This window comes from Microtus ochrogaster, chromosome 2, assembly GCF_000317375.1.
Source record: "Microtus ochrogaster isolate Prairie Vole_2 chromosome 2, MicOch1.0, whole genome shotgun sequence".
Taxonomy (NCBI): Eukaryota; Metazoa; Chordata; class Mammalia; order Rodentia; family Cricetidae; genus Microtus; species Microtus ochrogaster.
Genome location: NC_022010.1, coordinates 55,232,872 through 55,254,744, shown reverse-complemented (window position 1 = coordinate 55,254,744; position 21,873 = coordinate 55,232,872). Strand labels below are relative to the sequence as shown.

The window sequence follows — 21,873 nt, the reverse complement described above, 5'->3', positions numbered from 1 at the left end:
TGTCTGTCTGTCTATCTGTCTCCAGTCAGAGCTGCAGCTCTACTGTGTGTGTGTGTCTGTCTGTCTCCTGTCAGAGCTGCAGCTCCACTGTGTGTGTGTGTGTGTGTGTGTGTGTTAGTGTCTGTCTGTCTGTCTGTCTGTCTATCTGTCTCCAGTCAGAGCTGCAGCTCTACTGTGTGTGTGTATGTCTGTCTGTCTGTCTCCTGTCAGAGCTGCAGCTCCACTGTGTGTGTGTATGTGTGTGTGCATTAGTGTCTGTCTGTCTATCTGTCTCCAGTCAGAGTTGCAGCTTTACTGTGTGTGTGTGAGTGTCTGTCTGTCTGTCTATCTGTCTCCAGTCAGAGCTGCAGCTCCACAGTGTGTGTGTGTCTATCTGTCTGTCTGTCTCTAGCCAGAACTTCAGTTCCATTGTGTGTGTGTGTCTGTGTGTCTGTGTCTGTGTGTCTGTCTGTCTGTCTTTAGGGCAGAGGGTGTACACAAATAGAATATTGGGGGTAGGTAGGTGTTAATGATATTAATGAAAATAATCAGTTTGCAAAATTCACAGTCCATTAGTGAATCCCGACTTTGTACTTCCTTTGTTTTATTTTAGAAGCTTTACTAATACAATCTGTATTACCTTCACTATCTCGGGATGCGATAGATTTTATGGTTCTGTACCAAACAGTTCCTCTACCAGTTCGGGACAAGGGAGAGGAACACCTCTGTCTCTCTGTCAGTGCTGTAAAGTTCAAGACCAAATGCCTTCTGCAGCCTGGTCATTTCACCTTCAGGATTAGCTCTTGAATCCTTCAGATGGCCTTCAAGCATGCAGAGGCGTGTGAGCAGCGGGGTGAGGGGGTGGGGGCTGGTCTTGCCTGGCATTTGTCTGAACCAGCCCCAGAACCAGACAGGACTGGTCTTCCTTCAGTCTGGGTCACAGAACCTGGGAGCTTTTGGAGCCACGCGAGCAAGCCTGGTTTCTGTGTGAGGAAAGGGCATAGGAAGTGATGGCAAGCTACTGTGGCCTGACCAACAATATGTCCACCACCTTTTCAGTCTCCCAGTCTCCCAGAGTCCTCTGCGTGTTTTGGATGATTGTCATTCTCTCCAGCCATAACCTTCCATTTTAAGTCATTATTGGCTGGCTCAGCAGGTGGTTTCTAAATACCTGGAACCGTATTGTGACTACAGATGCCAGTGTGATCAACAGCATCACCACTGCTGAGCTTTTGGTCCAGCAGGCAGGAGGACATAAAGAATTAACTGTGTGAAGGGTTCCACAGGAACGAAGAGCCGGGCGCCTAACTGCTGGTGGGGAATACCTGACATCTCTATCAAATGAAAACAAGCTTCCTCGAGCATCTACCGCCCTCTTGTTCTTCTCCTCATTTCCTCTCTCAGGTGCCCCCTCCAGCCACCCCAAGCTTGCAGGGAAGGGTGGGAAGGCCTGGGGACTGCCTGACTTCACCCTGGGAAAGGGCCACAGCGAGCTGGAGCTCAGGAACCAAATCCCTGGGGATGACGTCAGGCAGTAGGGCTTCCTTCCCTTGTTCTGTCTCCAGCTCTGTGTTTGCAGCGGAAGCCCTCTCTTTGGCGGTCAATATATCTGAACTTTGTAGACCATGGGAGAACCTGGGATGTGAGGCTCGCACAGCTTAGTGGACACTGGCTGAGCACTGCTTACTAGGTGTCAAGGAGGAAAGTCGGTTGTGTATGTGGTAAAGATGAGACTCAGGAGACCTTGCCACACGGACTTCTCTTCGGTCCCAGCCTCGGTCCTGGCACTCTCACACTGGCCTTCTTGGAACTGGGTAAGGGATGACTGTGGGTGACAGCAGGAAGGTCTCTTCTGTGATTCATGACAAGGGCTGTCTTTGAGAGCTGACTTTCCCTGCTCTGTGACACATGAGTGCATGCCCATGACACGTGTGCACACATGCGCAGACAGGAACACGCGTTCACACATCATCCGTTCTTCTGATGCCTTTGTGACTGGTCCTGATCCCTGCATTTAGTGATCAGTGCACAAGATAATCCAGTTTCTCTTGTGACCCGTCTTCCTCGAGGCCATCCACACTGCATTTTAATTTGGGAATAACCAAAATATGCTAGAAGAGAGGCTTGCCTTGTTTTTCTCCGTGTCCCTCTCGGGCCTCCATACAGTACATGCAGAGCTCCCTGCAAGTTGGCTGGACTGCAGTTCAATCCTGCCCAAGGCCCACCCCAGGGCTTTACTGTTCTCGGCAGGGGTGACATGTGGTTACCAGCAGTAACCTCTTCTCAGTGTGAGCATTAAACAGGATGTCCTTGCTTTTCTTACTCCACTTAGGAACCAAGCCCTTCTGCACGGTTTGGAGGAAGCGCCTTCCTTGAGGTCCTGCATATGGCTGAGTGATAGCACACTCCTAGGAGAATTTCCTGGGGTAATTGCACCCTGTTCTCAGGGTTTCCTTGTCTTCCTTGGGCGGCTGCAGGGGGAAACTGTGTGTTGGGCTTGCTCTCAGCCTGTGTGTAACAGTAGGGTTTGTGCTTCCACATGGATTCCTTTGCCCTGAGAGATAGGGCTTTAAGCTTTCAAGGTCTGCTTTAAGTGAAGGTCCCAGAAGGGTTGCCTTTCACCTTTTTTAAAAAACTGTCTATCCAGGCTATAGAATAATAGCTTTTCCTTTGTAGTTTTGTCTACTTTTAGCATCTGGAGATTTTGAGGTGTATGTACCTGTTTCCTCTCCAGGGACTATAGTGTTTGAATTGTCCAAGTACTGTGTTGTGAGGGATAGTCCTGGCCACCTCCAGTCTTTAGAAACATAGATGGGGGGCTGGAGAGATGGCTCAGTGGTTAAGAGCATTGCCTGCCCTTCCAAAGGTCCTGAGTTCAACTCCCGGCAACCACATGGTGGCTCACAACCATCTGTAATAAGGTCTGGTTCCCTCTTCTGGCCTGCAGACATACAGACAGAATATTGTGTACATAATGAGCAAATAAATAAATAAATATTTTAAAAAAAGAAACATAGATGGGACAGATAGGGTGTTTTTCTTTGTACCAGTGTGCCTTTCCCTGTGGCTGTGTGCATTTGCTGAGGTCAGAAGCAAGTTCCTTTCTGGAACTGGGAATGGACTCTGCAGAGAAACTGCAGTCACGTTTTCCTCTCTGTAAACACCACCTTACTTTCTGGTGCCAAGTGGCCGTCTGTTGGGTGGGGATATCTTCTCTGTTCTCTCTGAACAAGTAGAGACACTCTGTGGAGAAATTATGGTCATTAATGTCATTATCATCATCAAGAGTGTGCAGAAAGGGGAAGTGTGTGGAGGGGGAAGGTTGCTAGCTTCTGTTATAGTAAATGTTGACGAGGTCTGGGTGGAGATTGAGCCTCAGAAACTGATGAGAGCGTGTCCAGAGATTCCTTCCATCTACACACACACACGCACACGCACACACCCGTGCACTCATGCACATATCCACGGGACAAAAATAGGGCTTCTGGGAGGTTCTGTAAATCATATAGAATGCATCGCCATTCCCATCCCATTCATTCCTTGACCTACAGACACATGTGTGAAGAACAGCCGTGGCATCCACGGCATGGCTGTGTACAGACCGCAAGCCCAGAGCAAAAGCCGCACATTGTATATGTCTGGAACTGTGAAACATGCAACGTGTCTTTGGTCTGAAATGACGTTAGTTGAAAAGTCCAGCAGGTGGCAACGCCACTGTGTGAAATCAGATCTCCGGTGACTGATTTCCGCAGAAAGTTCATGACCCCCGCTCTCCAAACCGACTGTGTGACTGCTGTGTCAGGCCCCGTTTTGCACATTAAGTCCTCGCCCTCATTTTCACAGAGAGTCATCCAAGACTCAAAGGGATGAAATAACCTCAGGTTATCTTATAGGACATTTTGGGGTAGAAACAGTAATGTCCATACTTGACCCTCGGGTGGGACATTCTTTGGTGTTGACCCTGAGTTCCAACACTGTCACGAGCAGAGAAGCTTTGGTCTACAGTAAACATCTAAGATGAGCCCCAAAGTCCTTATGCCATAACTGTTAGGGTAAGGCCTCTACTTGGGGACAGGAGCATTCCTGGGTGGGGAATATGAAAGTGAACGTGGTTAGATGGCACCCAGTGCTGGGCTAAGTACATCCTAAGAGCCGATCTGTTTAGCTGACTTTCCCACGTCTCAGTTCTCAACGGCACCCAGTGCTGGGCTAAGTACATCCTAAGAGCCCGATCTACTTAGCTGACTTTCCCACGTCTCCGTTCTCATCTTCCTTCCCCTCCCCATGCTCTTTTCTTGAACTCCTCAGGCCTGGACCTGTCTTTCTCTTTCTGACTCAACAGCTTTTTATTCCTCCCTCTCTGCAAATCTCCTTTAGCCTGAAGCGGAGGGCGCCCTTCAGCAGCTCCTGAAGCCTCTGTCCTAGATCAGATGAGATTATGGCCAGTCCTGCAGCAAGCCAGGAGCTTCCAAGGAGGAGAGATGCAAAGGGTGGTAAAAAAGAAGCTCCTTGAAGGCTACAAGCCACGGGAGAATCTGCTTGGCTGCAGCCTCATCCTTACGGGGCATACATCCTCCCTAGTGCTCACCTGTGGCTATCCACTTGGGACCTTTTGATATTTCTTCTTAAGAAAACTCTCAAGTCCCCAAATCCCTTTCGACAGTCCTCCTCCACCTCAGTGTTCTCACTGGATCAAACCATTCCATTCAGCAAACAGCAAGGATGACCACGGGAAGTGCCAAGGAATACTAAGATGCGTTTGAGACATCCCGGCCTTGGGGAGTTTATAGTCAGTGTCAAGGACCACAGACACACTCATCAAAACTTGTAAATCATCACGGAGTGGAACAGGTGCACAAACCTCTTCAGAAGATAGATGGAGGGACCGTTGTAGGAGGCTTTGTGAAAGAGAAAGAAGAGGCGCTCTAGGGAGAGTGGTTCCTCAGGGATGAAGTGAAAAGGGGCAGTGGTTCGCATGGAGGATCAGAAGGCAAAAATGCAATTTGCTGAGATTAGAGGCAGTGGGAGGAAGTCACGGGAGAGGTTGACTTCAGGCCAAGCGCGAAGAACCTGGAAGGCTGTATGCAGCCTTTGAACCACGCTTACTTGTTCCAAGTTGGGGAGCTATCAAAGTGGGTATGTTTGCCCATTTCCTTTTTTCTTTCTTTTCTCCGTCTTTTTGAAACTGAACTCAAAGGGTTAAAACATCACTCATAATTCTTCCTCTTCCAGTGACCTGGTTTTCGAGCCTTCCATGGCCTTTCACAGATGCTCACTCTCCTTTCCCAAAATGGGATGGGCATCATTTTCTCCTCTTAGAAACAATTATCTTCCTGTGGCTACTTGATCTTTGTAATTATGATATTAATTGCTAAATCCACGCCAGACTCATCTGAATTATTATGCCTGAACTTCTTCCATGAAGCTTCAGAAGAATGAAAAAAAACCAAGGGTTCAAACCCTGGCCCTGAGGTTTATCTTGTGTGTGATCACAGGCGAGATATTTAATCACCACCAATAAATCCTCAGCAGACTGATGACATGCCGACCTCACGAGACATTGTGGAGTGTCAAAGGAAGCTCGCGCTCAGTGCCACAGACACTTGAACAGTAGCTGCCCTGTTCCTGTAATCTTGTTTTGTTCTGTTTTGAGGCAGGGTCTCACTATGTAGCTGACTCTCTTTGAACTCAAACTCCCAGCGATCCTCCTGCCTCTGCCTCTGCCTCTGCCTCCCAAGTGCTGGCATTAGAGGAACGCACCACTACATTCAGACATTACCATAATCTGTACCTGTTTGGGTGAGCTTGGTATTCTAGAAGGAATGTAGGCAAAGACAATGCAAAGAGTGGTCGCACAGGCGTGTAGTCTCAGCACTCAGGAGGCTGAGGCAGGAGAACCACTTGGTTGAAACCAACCTTGGCTATATAGTGAAATGCTAGCAACAGAAAGAATCTGGTCAGTGCAAATGAGCACTTTTTTTTTTTTTTTGCTGAAATTCGGATACATGGTTAAGCAACATTAATAAGTGGGACCTCTGACCTTTCCACACCTAGAACTTTCCAAGGGAATCTGAAGAGCCTGGAATTGGTCACAGGGCTGGCACCCTGGAGAAGGGCTGCCATTGATTTAATGAATATAGTTAATTGGGATTGAGATGGCCAGGAAGTAGGGAAAGAGAATGATGGGACTGATTACATGGGCACTGGTGTCAAAATAAATAACTATTAAATACTACCCAGTCACCCCCCACACTGTCCTTAGTGTGTGCTGCTCCCGTGTGTCCCTGCTGTGCCTCTCAACTGCCCTCCCCTCCACCATCCTCTTCTTCACTCCCAACCTCCTTAGGTCCAGTCTTTCCAGCAGTTCAGTACTCTCCCGCTTAGCGCTCTCTGGGGACCAGCCCCTTTTGAAAAAAAGAAAAGAAGAAGAGAAGAAAACCAGAAAGAAAGTGAGAAACCGGAGAATGAGACCGGAGAAGGGGCAGTGGTGCCTTGAGCTACCTCACTGCATCACAATGAATATGGACTCTATTAAGCTCCGTTCTGCCTGTTAGTGTCTCCCGGGGCAACACAGCCCCCATATGGCAAGCATGCAGCAGATTAGGGTAGGCCCCCAGGCCGCATGGAAGGCCAGGGGCTTGACTGGCAGTTGAATCCCCTCCCTCCTCCCCCTTCTCCTCACACTTGACACTGCCTGTGTTTATCTAAAGCAAGGAAGGGGGGGGAGGCACTGGAAGTTTTTTTTTTTTTTTTGTCCCAGCTCTAGAGAAGGGGAGGAGGCTGGAGCCCTGTGGGGAGAGGGGAGAGAGGCAGGAGGGTGGAGGTGGGGCAGTAAGGAGTGAGGGGGAGAGGGAAGGCTTCATAAATATTCAGAAGGAGCCCTGAATGGCAAGAGAGGAATAAAGCAGATGGAATTCGTGTTAAAGAACGGCACAATCACCCTGTGTTGAGCCCTCCAAAAACAAAAAGAGAGAAAGAAAAAGTAAAAGGAAAGAAAAGGGAACAGCCTCCTAGGAGCGTAGGAGTTCTTATCCAATTAGCAGGGTTGTCAAATTGAATTTATATGAAATAAGGGTGAGGGGATTGAGATGGGAGTGTGGAAGGAAAAAAAAAAACGGTGATTTTCCTTTTCTGGTGTCTGTCCATCTATCTACACACCACACACACACACACACACACACACACACACACACACACACACACCTCAGCCATTTTTGGGAAGGGGACAAGTCACTCCTTTGCAATGTCTTCCTCCTTTGCCAGACAGAGTCGCATTTTACAAGAGCTCAGAGGCAAGTCCAAGGATGGTGGAGGGTCTTGCCTGGAAGGTAAATGACCTTGGTTTGCTATCAGCTTGTCTTACTGGATTCAGAACGTAGAGCGCAGGCGTACCGCTCTGCCCCAAATGTCACGGGTTATGAGTTCCCTCTGTCTTTGTGTTGATTTCAGACTCTCTTACCGTGGTCTTCACAGCATGACTGTCTCAGTGTCCCATCTGTCACTTTTTATTCTTGGTCTCCAAAGAGGGATATAAGCTCCCCAAGGTGAGCCTGAGCAATTCCATTGTGGCCTTGAAAGTGGCAACTCCCTCAGCATTTCTCTCTGTCTGCAAGAGAAGTAGGGCGTCCGCCACTGACATTTAATCCAGGAACTGACGGCGATGTCTTTAGGCTGCCGAACAATGTCACAAGTCTACACAGTATCCAAGATATCTCCTGGGGAGAGAGGGCTTGCCAGTGGGGACCCCGGCCACTCATTCATTGTCTCCTCAGCTCGCTTGTTCTCTCTTAAGTGGATTTTCAGATTATATTATTTGGTTTTAATTAAATTAATTCTCACAAAAGGGTAAGGGGCTTAAGGGGATGCCTGCACAGAGACTGGCTTGAAGAGAGGGCTGATCATCTAAGTGTATGCAAACAGAGACAACAGTGGAGCCGACCTTTCTGTGGCCATGGGAGGAGGTGGGAGCTTTGGCAAGGCACTCACTTCTGATGAGAAGTCAACAAAATAATTAGCATTCAAGCAGACTGTTTGAAAGAGATTATGGCAGTGATCCTACCCCAAACAAGCTGGTGTCAGAAGTTATTAACTAATGATTGTAAAACAGTCAGGATTAAGGAGTCATTCAGATATGATTAGACTTACCTAAAGTTTGTTGTGGTTTTTTTTTTTAAGTTCTCCTCTATATGTTTTCACCGATAAATGAGGCATGTATTAGGGATACTTGCCTCTAGTATCATAAGGGAATACATTAGGAAATGGTGGGAGACCACTCTTCCAGAAAAGTCTTTCCAGAACCTGATTGCTAGGTGCAGCAGCCTTCACAGCTAACACTGCTTCCCGCCGCTCAGCTTTGCCTTCTAACGGAGATGGCCTCTTCTTTCTGACATGGACACCACCTCACAAGCTCAGGCCAAACATATCCAGAAAGCTTTTCCTGAAAATGCTCTCATTTACCGCCTTCTGTTTGTAACTGACTCCGTTACTAGCCAAACTTTTAGGATAAAAAAAAAAAAAAAAAGGCTGAGGGTGGCGCATGAGACTAATTCCAGAGCTTGAATGGTCAGGAGGAAGGAAAGTTTGTTTCTTCTTATATCACACCTTCTATCATGTAGCTGTGCACTCTGAAACATGTGACTTATGGTCACCACACCAGAAGAAACAGACCTGCCTCTCTAGCTCATCACTGGCCTAGTCCAGATGTGACATAATGACCTACTCATATTTTACTGGCCACCGCTAGTCATATGACCTTCAGTTAGCTGCAGAGGAGTCTGGGAAATGGAGAAGAGCTCAGGTGTATTGGCTGGGTACTAGTAAATTTATATCCCAAATTTGACTGTAAGTTCCTAAGAAATGAAACTATGTATTACAGTTAACAGTGTCTCTATACTGTCTATATGATATATATAGACAATATCCCCCCCCCAGTGTAAATCATAGTACATGTAGATTTTTAATAGGCTCACACGTAAAATCCGGATAAAGACTAAGAGAGAAATATGTTTAGAAGCTGGCAAAAGCATAGCACATTATTTGAGAACATCTAACCATTGTAATTATTTCCTATTTGACAACAGAATGGAGCTGGGCATGGTAGCACAAATTTGTAACCCCAAGTAGTAGGGAAACCAAGGTAGGAATGTCTTAAGTTCAAAGCTGCCCTAGTCTACACAACAAGTTCTTGTCACACACACACGCGCGCGTGCGCGCCCACATGCACACACACACACACACACAGGCATGCACACACACACACACAGGCACACATACACACACACAGAGGCACACACACAGGGAGGAAGAGCAGCTAGAGGGATAACTTAGTAAACTACTTACAAGACAAGAAGGACCTGGGCTTGAACCCCAGAACCCACATTAAAAAACAAAAAGAAAAGGTCGAGAGTATTGGTGCCCACTCAACACTGAGAATAGGAGACAGTTGGGTCTCTGGGGCTGCTGGTTAGCCAGACTAGCTTATTTCAGGGTTTTCAGGTCAGTGAGAGACTCTGCCTCAAAAAAGAAAATGTGGGCGGTCCCTGAAGAACAACACCCAACATTGTTCCCTGGCATCTACATACATATGAACACACATGCATGTGCAACCCCACACACAGATGCACCCCAGCAGCACACAAAAGGGGAATGAAACAAAGGGAGGGTGGGAGGGGCGGAGGGATCTTAGAGGTCTAGAAGACATTCAGATCTAGAACTGTGTCAGCAAACGTCATAGTTGCCAGCCCTATATGATCGCGTAAAGCAAACCTGAGATCTAGTTTCGTTGTTACATTAGCCAGATTGTACAACTTGATAGGTGGCTGGTTGTCACCTGTTGTTTGGGATAGCACAACTATAGAGCATTGTCATCATCTTTTATCAAAGAGGGTTTGTGCAGTGAACTTTGGGAGCTTGTTATAGATTTAGTATGTCTGTGATTATAGAGTGATGAAATTTGGTGTGTAGTCTACAGAGATAGCTTGGTCTGTAATGTGCCTGCCACACAAGTATAAGACCGGAGTCTATATCTCCAGAACCCATGTACACACTGGCCATGTGCGTGGGGGGGGGTGTGCGCAATCACACATGTATGTGTCTGGTACACTCCTGTAACGCTAGCACTGAGGAAATAAGTTGATCCAAAAAGCTCATTGAGCAGCCTAGTGGATTCAGATAGCATCTTGCTCATTGAGAGAGCCTGTTTCAAAACCAGAGAAGGTGACGAGTGACCAAGGAAAGACACCTGATACAGGTGTCCAGCTGCACACACACACACACACACACACACACACACACACACACACATACACACACACACATCACTGTGACAGATGGCAATATTATCTGTATGTATAAGGAACCAGATACAGAAACAGTTATAACCAGTTCTGAATCCCTGTAGGGGGTGGCCCTGGATACCAAGATGAGCCCTGAATGGAGATTCTGAAAACTTGTAGTTCCCGTCTCCTGACCTAACTAACTGGGAGATTCAGTTGCCTGGAAACCACTAGATGTTATTCTAAGCCATATTACATTTTTCCTGAGGTCCTTTCAATTTAAAAAATGTCTCCTTTTAATTAGGTCTGTGGGTAAAGCACACCATTTTAAGTAAAAATAAACTTTTTTTACTATGTATTTTCAAGGGTGTATACGTGGTGTTTTGGTAGTCGTTTTAAAAATTTCTTCTCCTAAATCTCTCTCGATTGACGTATTCATCCCTCCGAGAAATAAATGTTTGTGATTTCCTAAAGCCTCCTGCAGCGTGATCTTTTGATTGGGAGTTCTACTCTCTTAAGACCTGGGGCTATCAACACTTACACCCACTTACTTCTTGTCTCAATCCCGGGGTAAAGAAAGCTTCGCTCTACCTTCACAGACCACTGGGAATGCGGAATCTTACTCTATAAACTGGGAAGCCTGTCGAAACTTGTACCTTGGCAGATAAGCTTGATTGTCCAGCCTTTCTCGGGCAGCAGAACAAAAGACTCTGCCAGTTCTCATCCTTACTAGTCATTCGTTCCTGAGGCGGCTCACGTGATCTGCTTGATTACCCCTCCTGTCATGGGTGCAGACCCAGGCCCTGCAGAGGACCTGTGTCTGAGCAGGTGAGGTGGAAAGAGAGGCATACTTCCCTGTGCTCAGCCAGCCTCGTAGGAAGGAGTGGGGCTGGCTGCCTCCTGATGACAAACTCTGTTGTTTTTAATTTCCTCAAAAAAAAAAAAAAGAAAGATAAATAAATAGTCCAAGGCCACAATTTCTCATGCATGGTCTCAACTCCAGAAATGTGTGTTTGGCTGTTTCTTTTGGACGGCTTCAGAAACGGCTGCCAGGAATCAATTATTTCAGTGGGAAACGTGTATGTCAGGAGTGAAGCTGCTCGGACCAACTTCTGTATGAAGATCATCCTTCAAAATGGCGAACGGCTAGTCCTCATGGGCTAGAATTCATTTTCCCATTTGTCTTCTTTAGCTATTTTAAAAATCTCTCCTTTTTCTGAGAAAACGCGTAAGAAAATAAGGTGGATCCAGACATAGTTTCATATTGCCAAGAAAAATAATAGGCCTTGCTGGTGTCTTCCTTCAACTTTGAAAACATCTCACTCGTCCCAAGAGGAGGCAAATGACACAGCCGTTAGGTCCTCCATCTCAGGCCTTGCATATATATACGTATATATGTATATTTATATTCCTGTCATATACATAACAGATATATGTATATGTATAGGCGTGCATATGTGTCTTAAATAAGATCCTGTAATACTCATATCTTCGGTGCTGTTACGCCATAAAGTACAATAGGGATCTCAGTCTAGGAAGGCTCAGTGAAGTCCCCCCAATACACAATAGGTGAGGTACTGGGCTCTGTCACCAGTACTTCCCAAATCACACAGACAAAAGCCGAGAATCGAGGGACTACAGTTCCATGGTAGTGAACAGGCTTGTCATGTGTTAGACCCTAGGTTCAATACCTAGCTCTATAAATTAAAAAGAAAAGAAAAAGTAAAATAAATCTAAGCCAGATATGGTGGCTCATGCCTGTAAGACCCCGTAAAGTGTTGGGAAGTCAAGGCAGAACCGCTGCTTTGACTTCAAGACCAGCCTGACCTACATAGTAAGCCCCAGGCTAATTTGAGCTGTGGCGTGAGACCCTGTCTCAGAAGAGAGTAACTTGGATTACTCAGTTTCCCTAGCCAGCCAGAAAGAAACTCGAGCGCCACACAGTCTTTTTGTTGTTGTGTATCCCCTGACACACCCCGTCACAATCCTCCATTTACAAAACGAGACCCCAGAATTCCTCCCTGGGGTCAGCTAATTCATGCTACCTCTCTCTTCCCTCACTCCCCTACCACAGTCTCTTCTCCTTTTTCTCTTAGCAGGACGGTGGCTGGCAGCGGGAGCGAGGGCTGTTTCCATTTTGAACTGTATAAATTACCAACGGTGCAGAAGTGATGGGAACTGCTTGGCCTGTCCTCCTAAAGCCGTAGGGGGCTTGGGCTGAGATGCCTCAGTAAAACCTTTGTCCATTTTACGACCCAAGCACCTCCATGCACTCTGTGCAGAGATGAGAAACAGCCCTTGGCCTGCTTTGTCTGCTGTTCCCACTTTACTGTCTATTGCTTCGTGTTCCTATGCCCTTTCCCTTCGCCCTTTTGCTGCCAATCTCCTTAAGGAGCTGGGGAAACTGGGGCATGCCATGAATGAGTGAGTCCCCTTAGGAAAGAAATCCTGTAACTGGGGACCCATGCAAGGTTCTATTTTAATACATCGTCTCATTGGGAAAAAGTCGATTGAGAATTGAAAAACAATAATCTGGAAAACGAAAGGACACAGAAAGTTATACTTTTTGGCAAGGTGTTTCCTCTAGCCACCACTGTCTGGCCATACTCTTATTCCAAATCCGTTAAAAAAAAATCAATGGGTATACAGCCCTTATAGGAAAGATGCCATCATGGCAGAAAGCACAGGGCTCTGGGGGCAGACCACGTGGCTTTCATCCAAGGCGTACAGTTTCACAACCATGAGCAATTACGTTTCTGGGACTCAGTTTCTGCACCTGTAAAGTAGAGATAATGGTCCCTACGTCACGAGGCCGGTGTGCCATTGAGAGGAATCATCTTGTGCAGAGCTTGCCTGGTCTCTGGAGCAGGAGCAGGCAGAGGCTCTCACCCATCCACTGTCTGGCAACACTCACTATGTGTGAGCATTGCATGCTCCAGAGTTTCACCTCACAAGCAACAGACCTTTGATTTAGTAGATTATTAAAACGGGAGTAGAAAGCTTCTCTGCAGCAGGAAATGATTGAGAATGTCAGAAGGGGACTTTTCAAGCCTTGCTTAAGAATTTTCTGTCAAACAGAAAACATCCCTGTCTGCTCCCTAGGACAACTGAGAGAGCTCGTAGGATCCTGGCAAAGGGTGGGCGTGAACCTCAAAGGGCAAGAATTCCATCTTGGAACACGCCATGAGCCTCCCTCATGGTGGGTTAGGACCAAAAACTCCTGCTGCGGTTACTCACTGGGTGGAACCTATGTGTTCCTCTGCACCCTCACAGTAGCCAGGGTGGACGGAGCCCAGAGCCAAAGCCTCAGACAAGCAAAGGCTCTAGGCAAGTCCCAAGCACAGGGCAAGAGGCTATGGCAGGGTTGGGTTGGAAGGCCTGAAATGCCCACCTGAGGGCAGCCAGAAAGCACAGATGGAGAAGCTGAGAGAAACTCTCCGTCAGGAAGAATAGCCCTTCCCTCCGTGTTTCCAATGTGACCAAGATTTGAGAGTCACTTGTTACATCCATTGTTCTAGAAGAATTACATTTTGATCATAGGCCACTCTCTCAGAAATAACCATTATATTGCCATACTACTGGCCTTTACCATTAGGGTAATTCCTTTAGTTGTGTCAAGATTCTCAGCTCAGCCTTTTTAGCAAAGATCTCTTGCAGAAGAATGTTGAAAACGAACCGTGCTTAAGGCCTAAGCTTGCTTATATGACTTTTGAGGTTAACCATATCCCTCTCACGGCTGTAAACCTGGAACATTCTGAGAATCTCAAAAAGAAGACTATGACCTCTGTTTACAGTCAAAATATGATCTTGGCTGGGGAGATGGGCCAGAGCGCAGACCCCAGCACCCACATAAGAAAGGCATGCGGGAGTGGTAGCCTTTCTGTAATGCCAGTGTTCAGTAGGTAGAGATGGGATTCCCAGATCAAAGTGGCTGATTAGGTTACTAGAATTACCAAAGTGGCCAACTCTGGATCAGCAAGAGATCTCGCCTTGGTAAACACATACACAGACACACACACACACACACACACACACACACACACGAAGGAAGGGAAGGGGGAGGGAGGGAGGAAGGGAGGGGAGGAGGGAGGAAGGAAGGAAAAAACTCTTTGAATAGTGTAATATCAGAAGCCACAAAAATTGTATAAAGTGCTGCTGGTAATATTCTTGAACACTCTTCTCTCTTGAGAGGTCCACACTCACCTCTTGAGTATATAACATTTTTCCGCACGCACCAATCTCTTGCAATGTTTTAATGTTATGCTTAAATCTATATTAAACCCTTCTTGTAAACCACAGGGAATGGGGCTGGGAATGGGGTGCCCAGTCAGTAAAATACTTGCTGCTACTCAGGTATGAAGACTTGAATTTGGATCCCCAGAGGCCGCACACAAAGCTGATACCACACTGTGCCATCTATGACCCCAACGGGCAGGCAGAGACAGGAGGATTCCTGGGGCTTGTTGTCAGCTAGTTTACCCTATTGGCGAGCCCTAGGGTGTAGCTGGGTTTTGTTTTCTTTTGACTCTTTGGGGGGGCCCACCACCCAGCTCCCAAATAAATATGCAGAGACTTAGTCTTACTTACAAAATGCCCAGCCTTAGCTTGGCTTGTTTCCAGCCAGCTTTTCTAACTTAAATTATCCTATTTCTCTTTACGTTTTGCCTCTGCACTTTTTACCTCCCTTTATTCCACCTATCTTTCTTCCCTTCTTACTCCGTGGCTGGCTGTGAGGTTGGATGGCTGGTCCCTGGTGTCCTCCTTCCATGCTCTTCTCTAGAGTTCTCATTTATTTATTCTTTCTGCCTGGCAGCCCCGCCCCTCCTTCCTCCCGCCTAGCTATTGGTCGTTCAGCTCTTTTTTAGACCAATCAGGTGTTTTAGACAGGCAACTATCACAGCCCTACAGAGTGAAAGAAATGCAACATAAAAGAATGCAACACATCCTTGCCTCATTAAGCAAATGTTCCACAGCATAAACGAATGTACCACATCTTAAACTCCTATTCCAAAGCACTAGGGTTTTGTCCTTGTTTTAGTTTTGGATTTTTTTTATTTGTTTGTTTTGTTTTTGAGACAGGGTATCTCTGTGTAGCCTTGGCTATCTGTCCTAGAATTCTTTTTGTAGATCAGGCTGGCCTTGAACTCAGAAATTCTCCTGCCTCTGCCTCCCAAGTGCGGAAACTAAAGGTGTGTGCCACAACTGCCTGCCTGAGCTCTAAGTTTAACGAAAGAACTTGTCTGAAAAAAAAAAAAGCTAGAGAGCAATTGAGCATATGATGTTGATCTAACCCCCACATGCATGTGTCCCAAGCCCTTACACAAATGATAAGTAAATACATACTCCAACTCTACTTCATATAAAAATATTGCCAAATGCACAGTATGAGGGGCAGTGTTCCACCACTGTCTGGTCATTGGAACATTGCCTCTTTGTTCCTGGAACTCATTTTGATGCCTTTGTCTAGTAAAGGTTGATCCATCAGAATTCCTTATTTGGTAATGCTAGAGATACGTCAGTGGAAAGCTTAGACACAAGGAAACGTTTTTGGCAGTAGCAGCAGAGTATATCAGGGTATGCAGCTGCCTTTGTGATTTTGAAGCATCTTTTAAAGAAGCATAGCTATGGAGATAATAATAACTGTGGAAGAGGAGCACTGAAGACTTTAGGCAGGCGTTGAAGGGCTGCTGATAGCATGTCAGGCAGCTGGAGAGGCGGTGCCTGCAGAATCTCCAGGGGAATGTGGTCCCAGACAGAGATGCAGCCCTGTGAGTTATGAAGGTGGAAGCTCCAGAATTCCAGCACTGAGGGCAGAGAGAAGTAGAAGTGGGAAAGCAAACGTGAAACAAGGCTCTGTGCACAGAGGAGGCTCAGAGTCCTGGCTGACGGGCGGCCATTGTCTGTTTTGTGTTTGGGGCAATAGAGGACATTGACAAGCTTAGTAGGCAGGTTTATTTCAGGAATAAGAGAGTCCCTAAGGCCATAGGTGACACTGGTATAAGGGAGACTTAAAGGTTTCAGGGGTCACTGAGATTGTGGACGCATTAATGAGGAACACTCCCCAAAGAAAAACTTAGCTTTGTCCATCTGGGTTCTGCACTCCGACATGGCATGACTCATAGCCATGGATACATAGCTTCTGTTAGTGAATGAGAAGGAGGTTTTTGCCTGTTCTAGTGTCTGCGCTCACTCACACAGAGAGATACTACCTGGCTCTTCCGTAGTTCCCAGCCCCTCCATACTTGGGGCTACCCTGTCCTCCTTGTCATTCCCAGTCAACACTGTTTCCATGACTAAATTACCTCCGGACTCAGGAGAGACCCTGATAAGACACGCCCTTGGGATAAGAAATGTCACGAAGAGCCCCTCTGGTCCTCTGGTAGCAGAGCCACTTTGAACACTGCCCACAAGCATGACAGAGTGGAGTTAAGGGATGGTCCAAGCTCCAGATAGTCTCATCCTGACCATTCTCCCAACTTCTCTCACAACAGAGTTGCAGAGGAGTGCGTGGTAGCTCTACCAGGGTCATACACAGCTTATGGGACTTCAGCTTGGAACCCCCTGTGACACACCATACTGCGAGGGAAAATGACAGCGTGCCAAGGAGAGCAGCCTGCGGTTGCACTGATTGGGCTCCTCTTGGCTGCAGCAGGCTGCCTTGCTGACCTGGGTGAGTGTTTTCCTTCTGTTCTCAGCCTGCCCCTCCTGGGAGTGCTCTGCCTCAATGTTGGATGGGAGCCTGAAGCAGCTTAGTGTCTTTAGAGCGCTACATCTCTGCTGACCTCCTGGCTGTGGCACACTCGAGGACACAAGACAGAAAGGTATAGGTTTGTATTTTAGTAATTTCAAAGATATGCTACTAGTAGAGGAAGAAGAACAAAAATAGCTGCCTGGAGAGTGCATTTATTGTAAGAGCCCAGAGTAGGTCACTTGCATACTCTGTGAGCCTTACGACAATGCCGCCAGTCAAGTATTGGTAGCCACAGTTTACAGAAAGGCCACAATTACATGGCTCACAGGTCGTGGTGCTGGATTTAGCCAAAGTCTTTGCAACTTTAGAGCCTGAGCTTTTGCCTTTGTCACATGGCAAGGGAACTTTCTGGAAATGGGAAGAATGGGGAATGGGCAAGGAGAGCTGGGAGCTTGTCTGGTTGCCGAATCCTAGGTGATGCCTCACAAGGTAGTGGTGGCTGCAGTTTCTTGGGGAACTCTGCTCATGGTTACATTGATGCTCTTTTTCCAGGTGAGGTTCCCCAGGTCACTGTCCAGCCCACGTCAACCGTCCAGAAGCTTGGAGGAACTGTGATCCTGGGCTGTGTTGTAGAGCCACCGTGGGTGAATATAACTTGGCGTTTCAACGGGAAGGAGCTCAACGGTTCGGATGATGCCCTGGGTGTCCTCGTCACCCGTGGGACCCTCGTCATTGCTGCCCTCAACAACCATACTGTGGGACGGTACCAGTGTGTGGCTCGGATTCCCGCAGGAGCTGTGGCCAGTGTGCCAGCCACGGTGACACTAGCCAGTGAGTCTACTTCACTGCCATGCTGCATGTTATGACCTCACCTCCTCTCCCCACTCTTTCTTTTCTCATAGTCCTACGCTCTATCGTTAATCATAGCAACTGCTGGCAAGCTTCTCAGTCAAGTGGTCACTCTTGAACCGTCTTAGGGTCTGTGGTGTCCTGGAGAAGTTTCCCCTCCGAGCAGGGTGATATGTGCAAGGTCTACAGGGGGTAAACTGTTCTGGGGACCCAGAATTGACACCACCTCTCCACGTGGCCGGTTGTTTCAGGAGGATATGACAGCTGCTCTCTGGGCAGCTTTTTCCCTCTTACCCCCTCATTACAGTGGTTTCAGTCACGGTTCTCTTGATGGAGGGAGCCTGTGTATGCCAAACCCGGCCTCAGCATATTCCTAGTGCTTGGGATACAGATCATTTCAAACTTATTATCGTGTGCATGCATGTGTGCGTGCATGTGTGTGTATGTGTGCGTGCGTGTATGCGCATGCATGTGTGTGCATGTGTGTGCATGCATGTGTGTGTGCATGCGTGTCTGTGTGCGCGCGTGTGCATGCATGCATACATGTGTGCGTGTGTGTGCATGCATGTGTGTGTGTGGTCACTCAATGTAGGTGGGGGCTAGAGGATAACTTATAGGAATCAGCTCTCTCCTTCTGCCATGCAGCCCTAGAGGATTGGACACAGGTTATCAGGCCTGACAGATGGTAGGTGCATTTACCCACTGAGCCACCTGACCAGATCCTAAATATAAATTCCTGAGCAAATGCAAAGGAAACCGCTTAAGAAATGGATAAAGAGAAGAGAGATAAGGAAGAGGTGCCACCCACTCAACACTCACGCTCTTTCCTTTTCTCTTTCTCTCTTTCCTTCTGTTAAGGGGTCTGCCTATCTCATATTGCTGTTCTCAGTGTAAATCACTGTCTGTAGGCATGCTGCCTGTGCTGTTGAATTAGTGTTATCCCATTTCTAGTTTCTGTGATGATTACGTTAAAAGAACCTATGTCCACAGGTCAATATGGAAGCTAAGGGCTAAGTGGCCTCCAACCTCCACACACACACAGAAAAGAATTCTGGTGGGCTCAGTACTTCTTGCCGCATGGTCTTTAGGACTGCTCACGTTTCTTTCATGCTTGCGAGAGCTGAGACATAATTTGAGATTGCATTTTGAGGATCCAATAAAACAAAGTAAGGGTCAAGTGACTTGAGGAACCTCATTCAGGACAGGTAACCCTAGTTGACACTCCATGCACCCTACTCAACTCATTACATTAGCCCATGAGGTAGGTGGGGACAGTGTGACATACTGCCTTTATATGTGATTGCCACCAGACGCCCAGTGTCCCATGCATAGGACATTTGCTCTCTGGCTTTCAGCCCTTCGTTCACGAGCCTTTCCTAACAGTTGCTAATCAAATGCTATCCTAAGCCAGCAGAGCCACCTCAGGACTCATTCTTGTTTGCGTGGCTTATAGCTAGGGAACAAAGAATTGCTTCCATCCAGGACCCTTGAAACAGGGAACTTGTCAAAACTTTAGGCATTTGGATATAAACTTTGAGACTTCTAGAACTCATAACTTAATAGTGTCCCCTTATCCCTGACAAGCTTGTTTTCAGCTTCTGTGTCACCGTCACCAATGGCCTCAAGGGTAATGTGGTTATAGGAAGTGAGCTGTCCAGCATCCTAGGTTCAGAGGAGAAAATTTCTGCAATATGGGTCTACTGAAGTCAAGTGAGGTCGCTGGCCCTCAAGATGTGAGCTCTGAAAGGAGAGTAGAATGTCAAGGAGTAGGGAGGCATGGATCAGGGGAGAAAGACTCCCCCTGCCTCTGGTCCCAGACTCCTAACAGGATGTCACTGTGAGAGAACCGAACACCCCTGTCCCCTGGGGCTGTTCTCCCGCTGTGCCTGGTGGGGGTGGGGGAGGAGTTGAGGGATGTTGAAAGGCTTAGAGAAAGAAGTGGAGATGGTTGGGAATCATCTCATCATCACAATAAGCGTGGCTGAGACCAGAATCACACTTCTTGGCATCAGACATTTTTGACTTCTTCTTTTGCTGATTTTAAAATTAGAATCGCCCTATAGAAAGTCTGGAATACGTAAAAAGCAGTGTAGCCCTCAGGTCTGCCATCTTTACACAGCCACAATTGTCATTTCGGCATCTACTCTTCCAGTTTTTATCCACACCCATATGTTTATGTTGCTGCTATAATATGGCTAGACAATACATATCCTATTCTTAACTCTCACTTTCGGCACTGTATGATAAGCACTTTCCTTTGGCCATATGATAGTTTGCCTTTTCTCCTTCAATGAGTATACGATGCATACAGTAAAGTGCAGAGTATGGCTCCCAGTGGACAACCGACGGGCTTCTGCGCATGTGTGTATCATGTAACCAACACTCTAATATATCCTATTGTGTCCTTAGCTAGTTTGCTCATCCCTCCTGCAGTAGAATTCTCTTATAATGGACCAAAGTATTTCCTGTGGCTGGGCAATTCGCTCTTTCCCCGCTGTTCAGTACTACACTTGCCTTTCAACCTCTGTGCCTCGCAGGGGCCTCTAGGAGAGAGATTCTATCTGCAAATGATCAACATGTGTCTGTAGACCTGAAGACACTCTATAATTGTCTGTTCAAACTCATGAGGAGCCAGCCTGAACCTCTTATTGTTTGGAGAAGGGGCAGCTGGAAAAGAGGTGGTCTGGTTCGGACCTCTCTATTTGATTCAGAGTATACCTATGTGAGGTGGTTTGATTTATAGTCTTGACCTGAAACAAGAAACCAGAACAAACCCTGGCTCCTGCTTTCTTTGGTGCTTGAAGGACTGTGTGGTTGGAATTGAAAGGTGTGTTCTGGAGCAGGACTGGTCTCCTTTGAAACCCAAGAGCCATTGGCTTGTCATTCAGACATGGATCCAAAGTGAAATGTTTGGGCCTGACTAGAAAGAAGGAGAAGTTGGAGAGATGGAGTGAGCCCTGGGGGAGGGGGAGGTATCCCGCAGAGAAGGTAGTGGGTGGGTGGTGGAGTGGCAAGGCAGCCTCCCAGGCTTGAAGGAGGCATCACTAGCCTGGCAGGAAGGCTCCTGGGGGCCAGAGAAAGGGGTGCTATCTTTGGGTTAATGCCACTGGAAGGTTTGGCCCAGACTCAGCAGTTAGATTAAGTTTCTGAGAGCGCATTCCTGAGCAGAATGGGGCTCTGTTCTGCTGATTGGCTGGTGTACAAGGAGATTGCTCTCTAGATGGGATTACCAGTGGCACCCTCTGCACCCTCTGCGTTCACCCGAAGGCAGGGCAGGGGAGTCCCAGTGCATACACACGTACACACTGCACTCAGCATTTAAGGCCTGCTTGGGACCCTGCTTCATGCCTTCACCTTTACACAAAGCCAAGTGTGTTTGGCCTACCTGGCAACATGCCGCCTCCTGGCTTCAGTCTAGAGATCACTGGGAGTTTTTCACGGGAGAGTCAAGGATCTGGCTTAAAGATTCAGAGGTAGGGAGGCCCCTGGAGAACTGTCCTGGCTCAGGCCGCTGGTTACTCCTGTGTGGGTGCTGAGTGGTGGATTTCTGATCAGGTAGCACCAGCTTCTGGATCTTGGTAAAAATGGAGCTAGAAGTTGAGAATCACCCCGAGAGTCTTGCTCATGTCTTCCCCTGTTACTGGAAATGGGGGTGGAGACATGAGTCAAAGAATCCCATGCTAACTCCAAAAGATTTCAGTTACTCTTTTATTATAAGGGGCAAACTCACAGAACAGGAACGGGAAGTCCAAACTCAGGTGTGTAACACAGGAACCAGAGAGAGTGAGCCCTGGTCAGGCTGGCAGGTTTTCTCTGGGTACCCAAAATGTCACACCCTAACCTGGTCCAGCCTCTTTAAAGGTCATTGGCTGAAGGAAGTTCCCTGTCATTCCCCGCCTGCCATGCTGTGCAGGGAGGAACCGTTCGCTCTCACTGTGCCCTGTGGAGAATTTTCTTTATTGTTTAACCTGCCCTTGCTTTTTGGTAGTACTCTCCCACCGCAACTCACTTCAGCCCCCCTGCTCTGACTTGATATTTGATATGCCACTTGGACTCCTCCCTCCCTCCCTCCCTCCCTCC

General features: G+C 47.4%; 1 protein-coding gene across 1 annotated transcript in view; it reads left to right on the top strand.

Moving 5' to 3' along the window:
- Boc (BOC cell adhesion associated, oncogene regulated) overlaps window positions 1–21,873 on the top strand; it is a 75,143-nt gene that overhangs the window by 20,486 nt on the left and 32,784 nt on the right. The window contains exons 3-4 of the mRNA XM_026788855.1: window positions 16,745–16,923; window positions 17,497–17,775. Coding sequence (XP_026644656.1) covers window positions 16,842–16,923; window positions 17,497–17,775 — 361 coding nt within the window. The 5' untranslated portion in view covers window positions 16,745–16,841. The remainder of the gene's footprint in view (window positions 1–16,744; window positions 16,924–17,496; window positions 17,776–21,873) is intronic.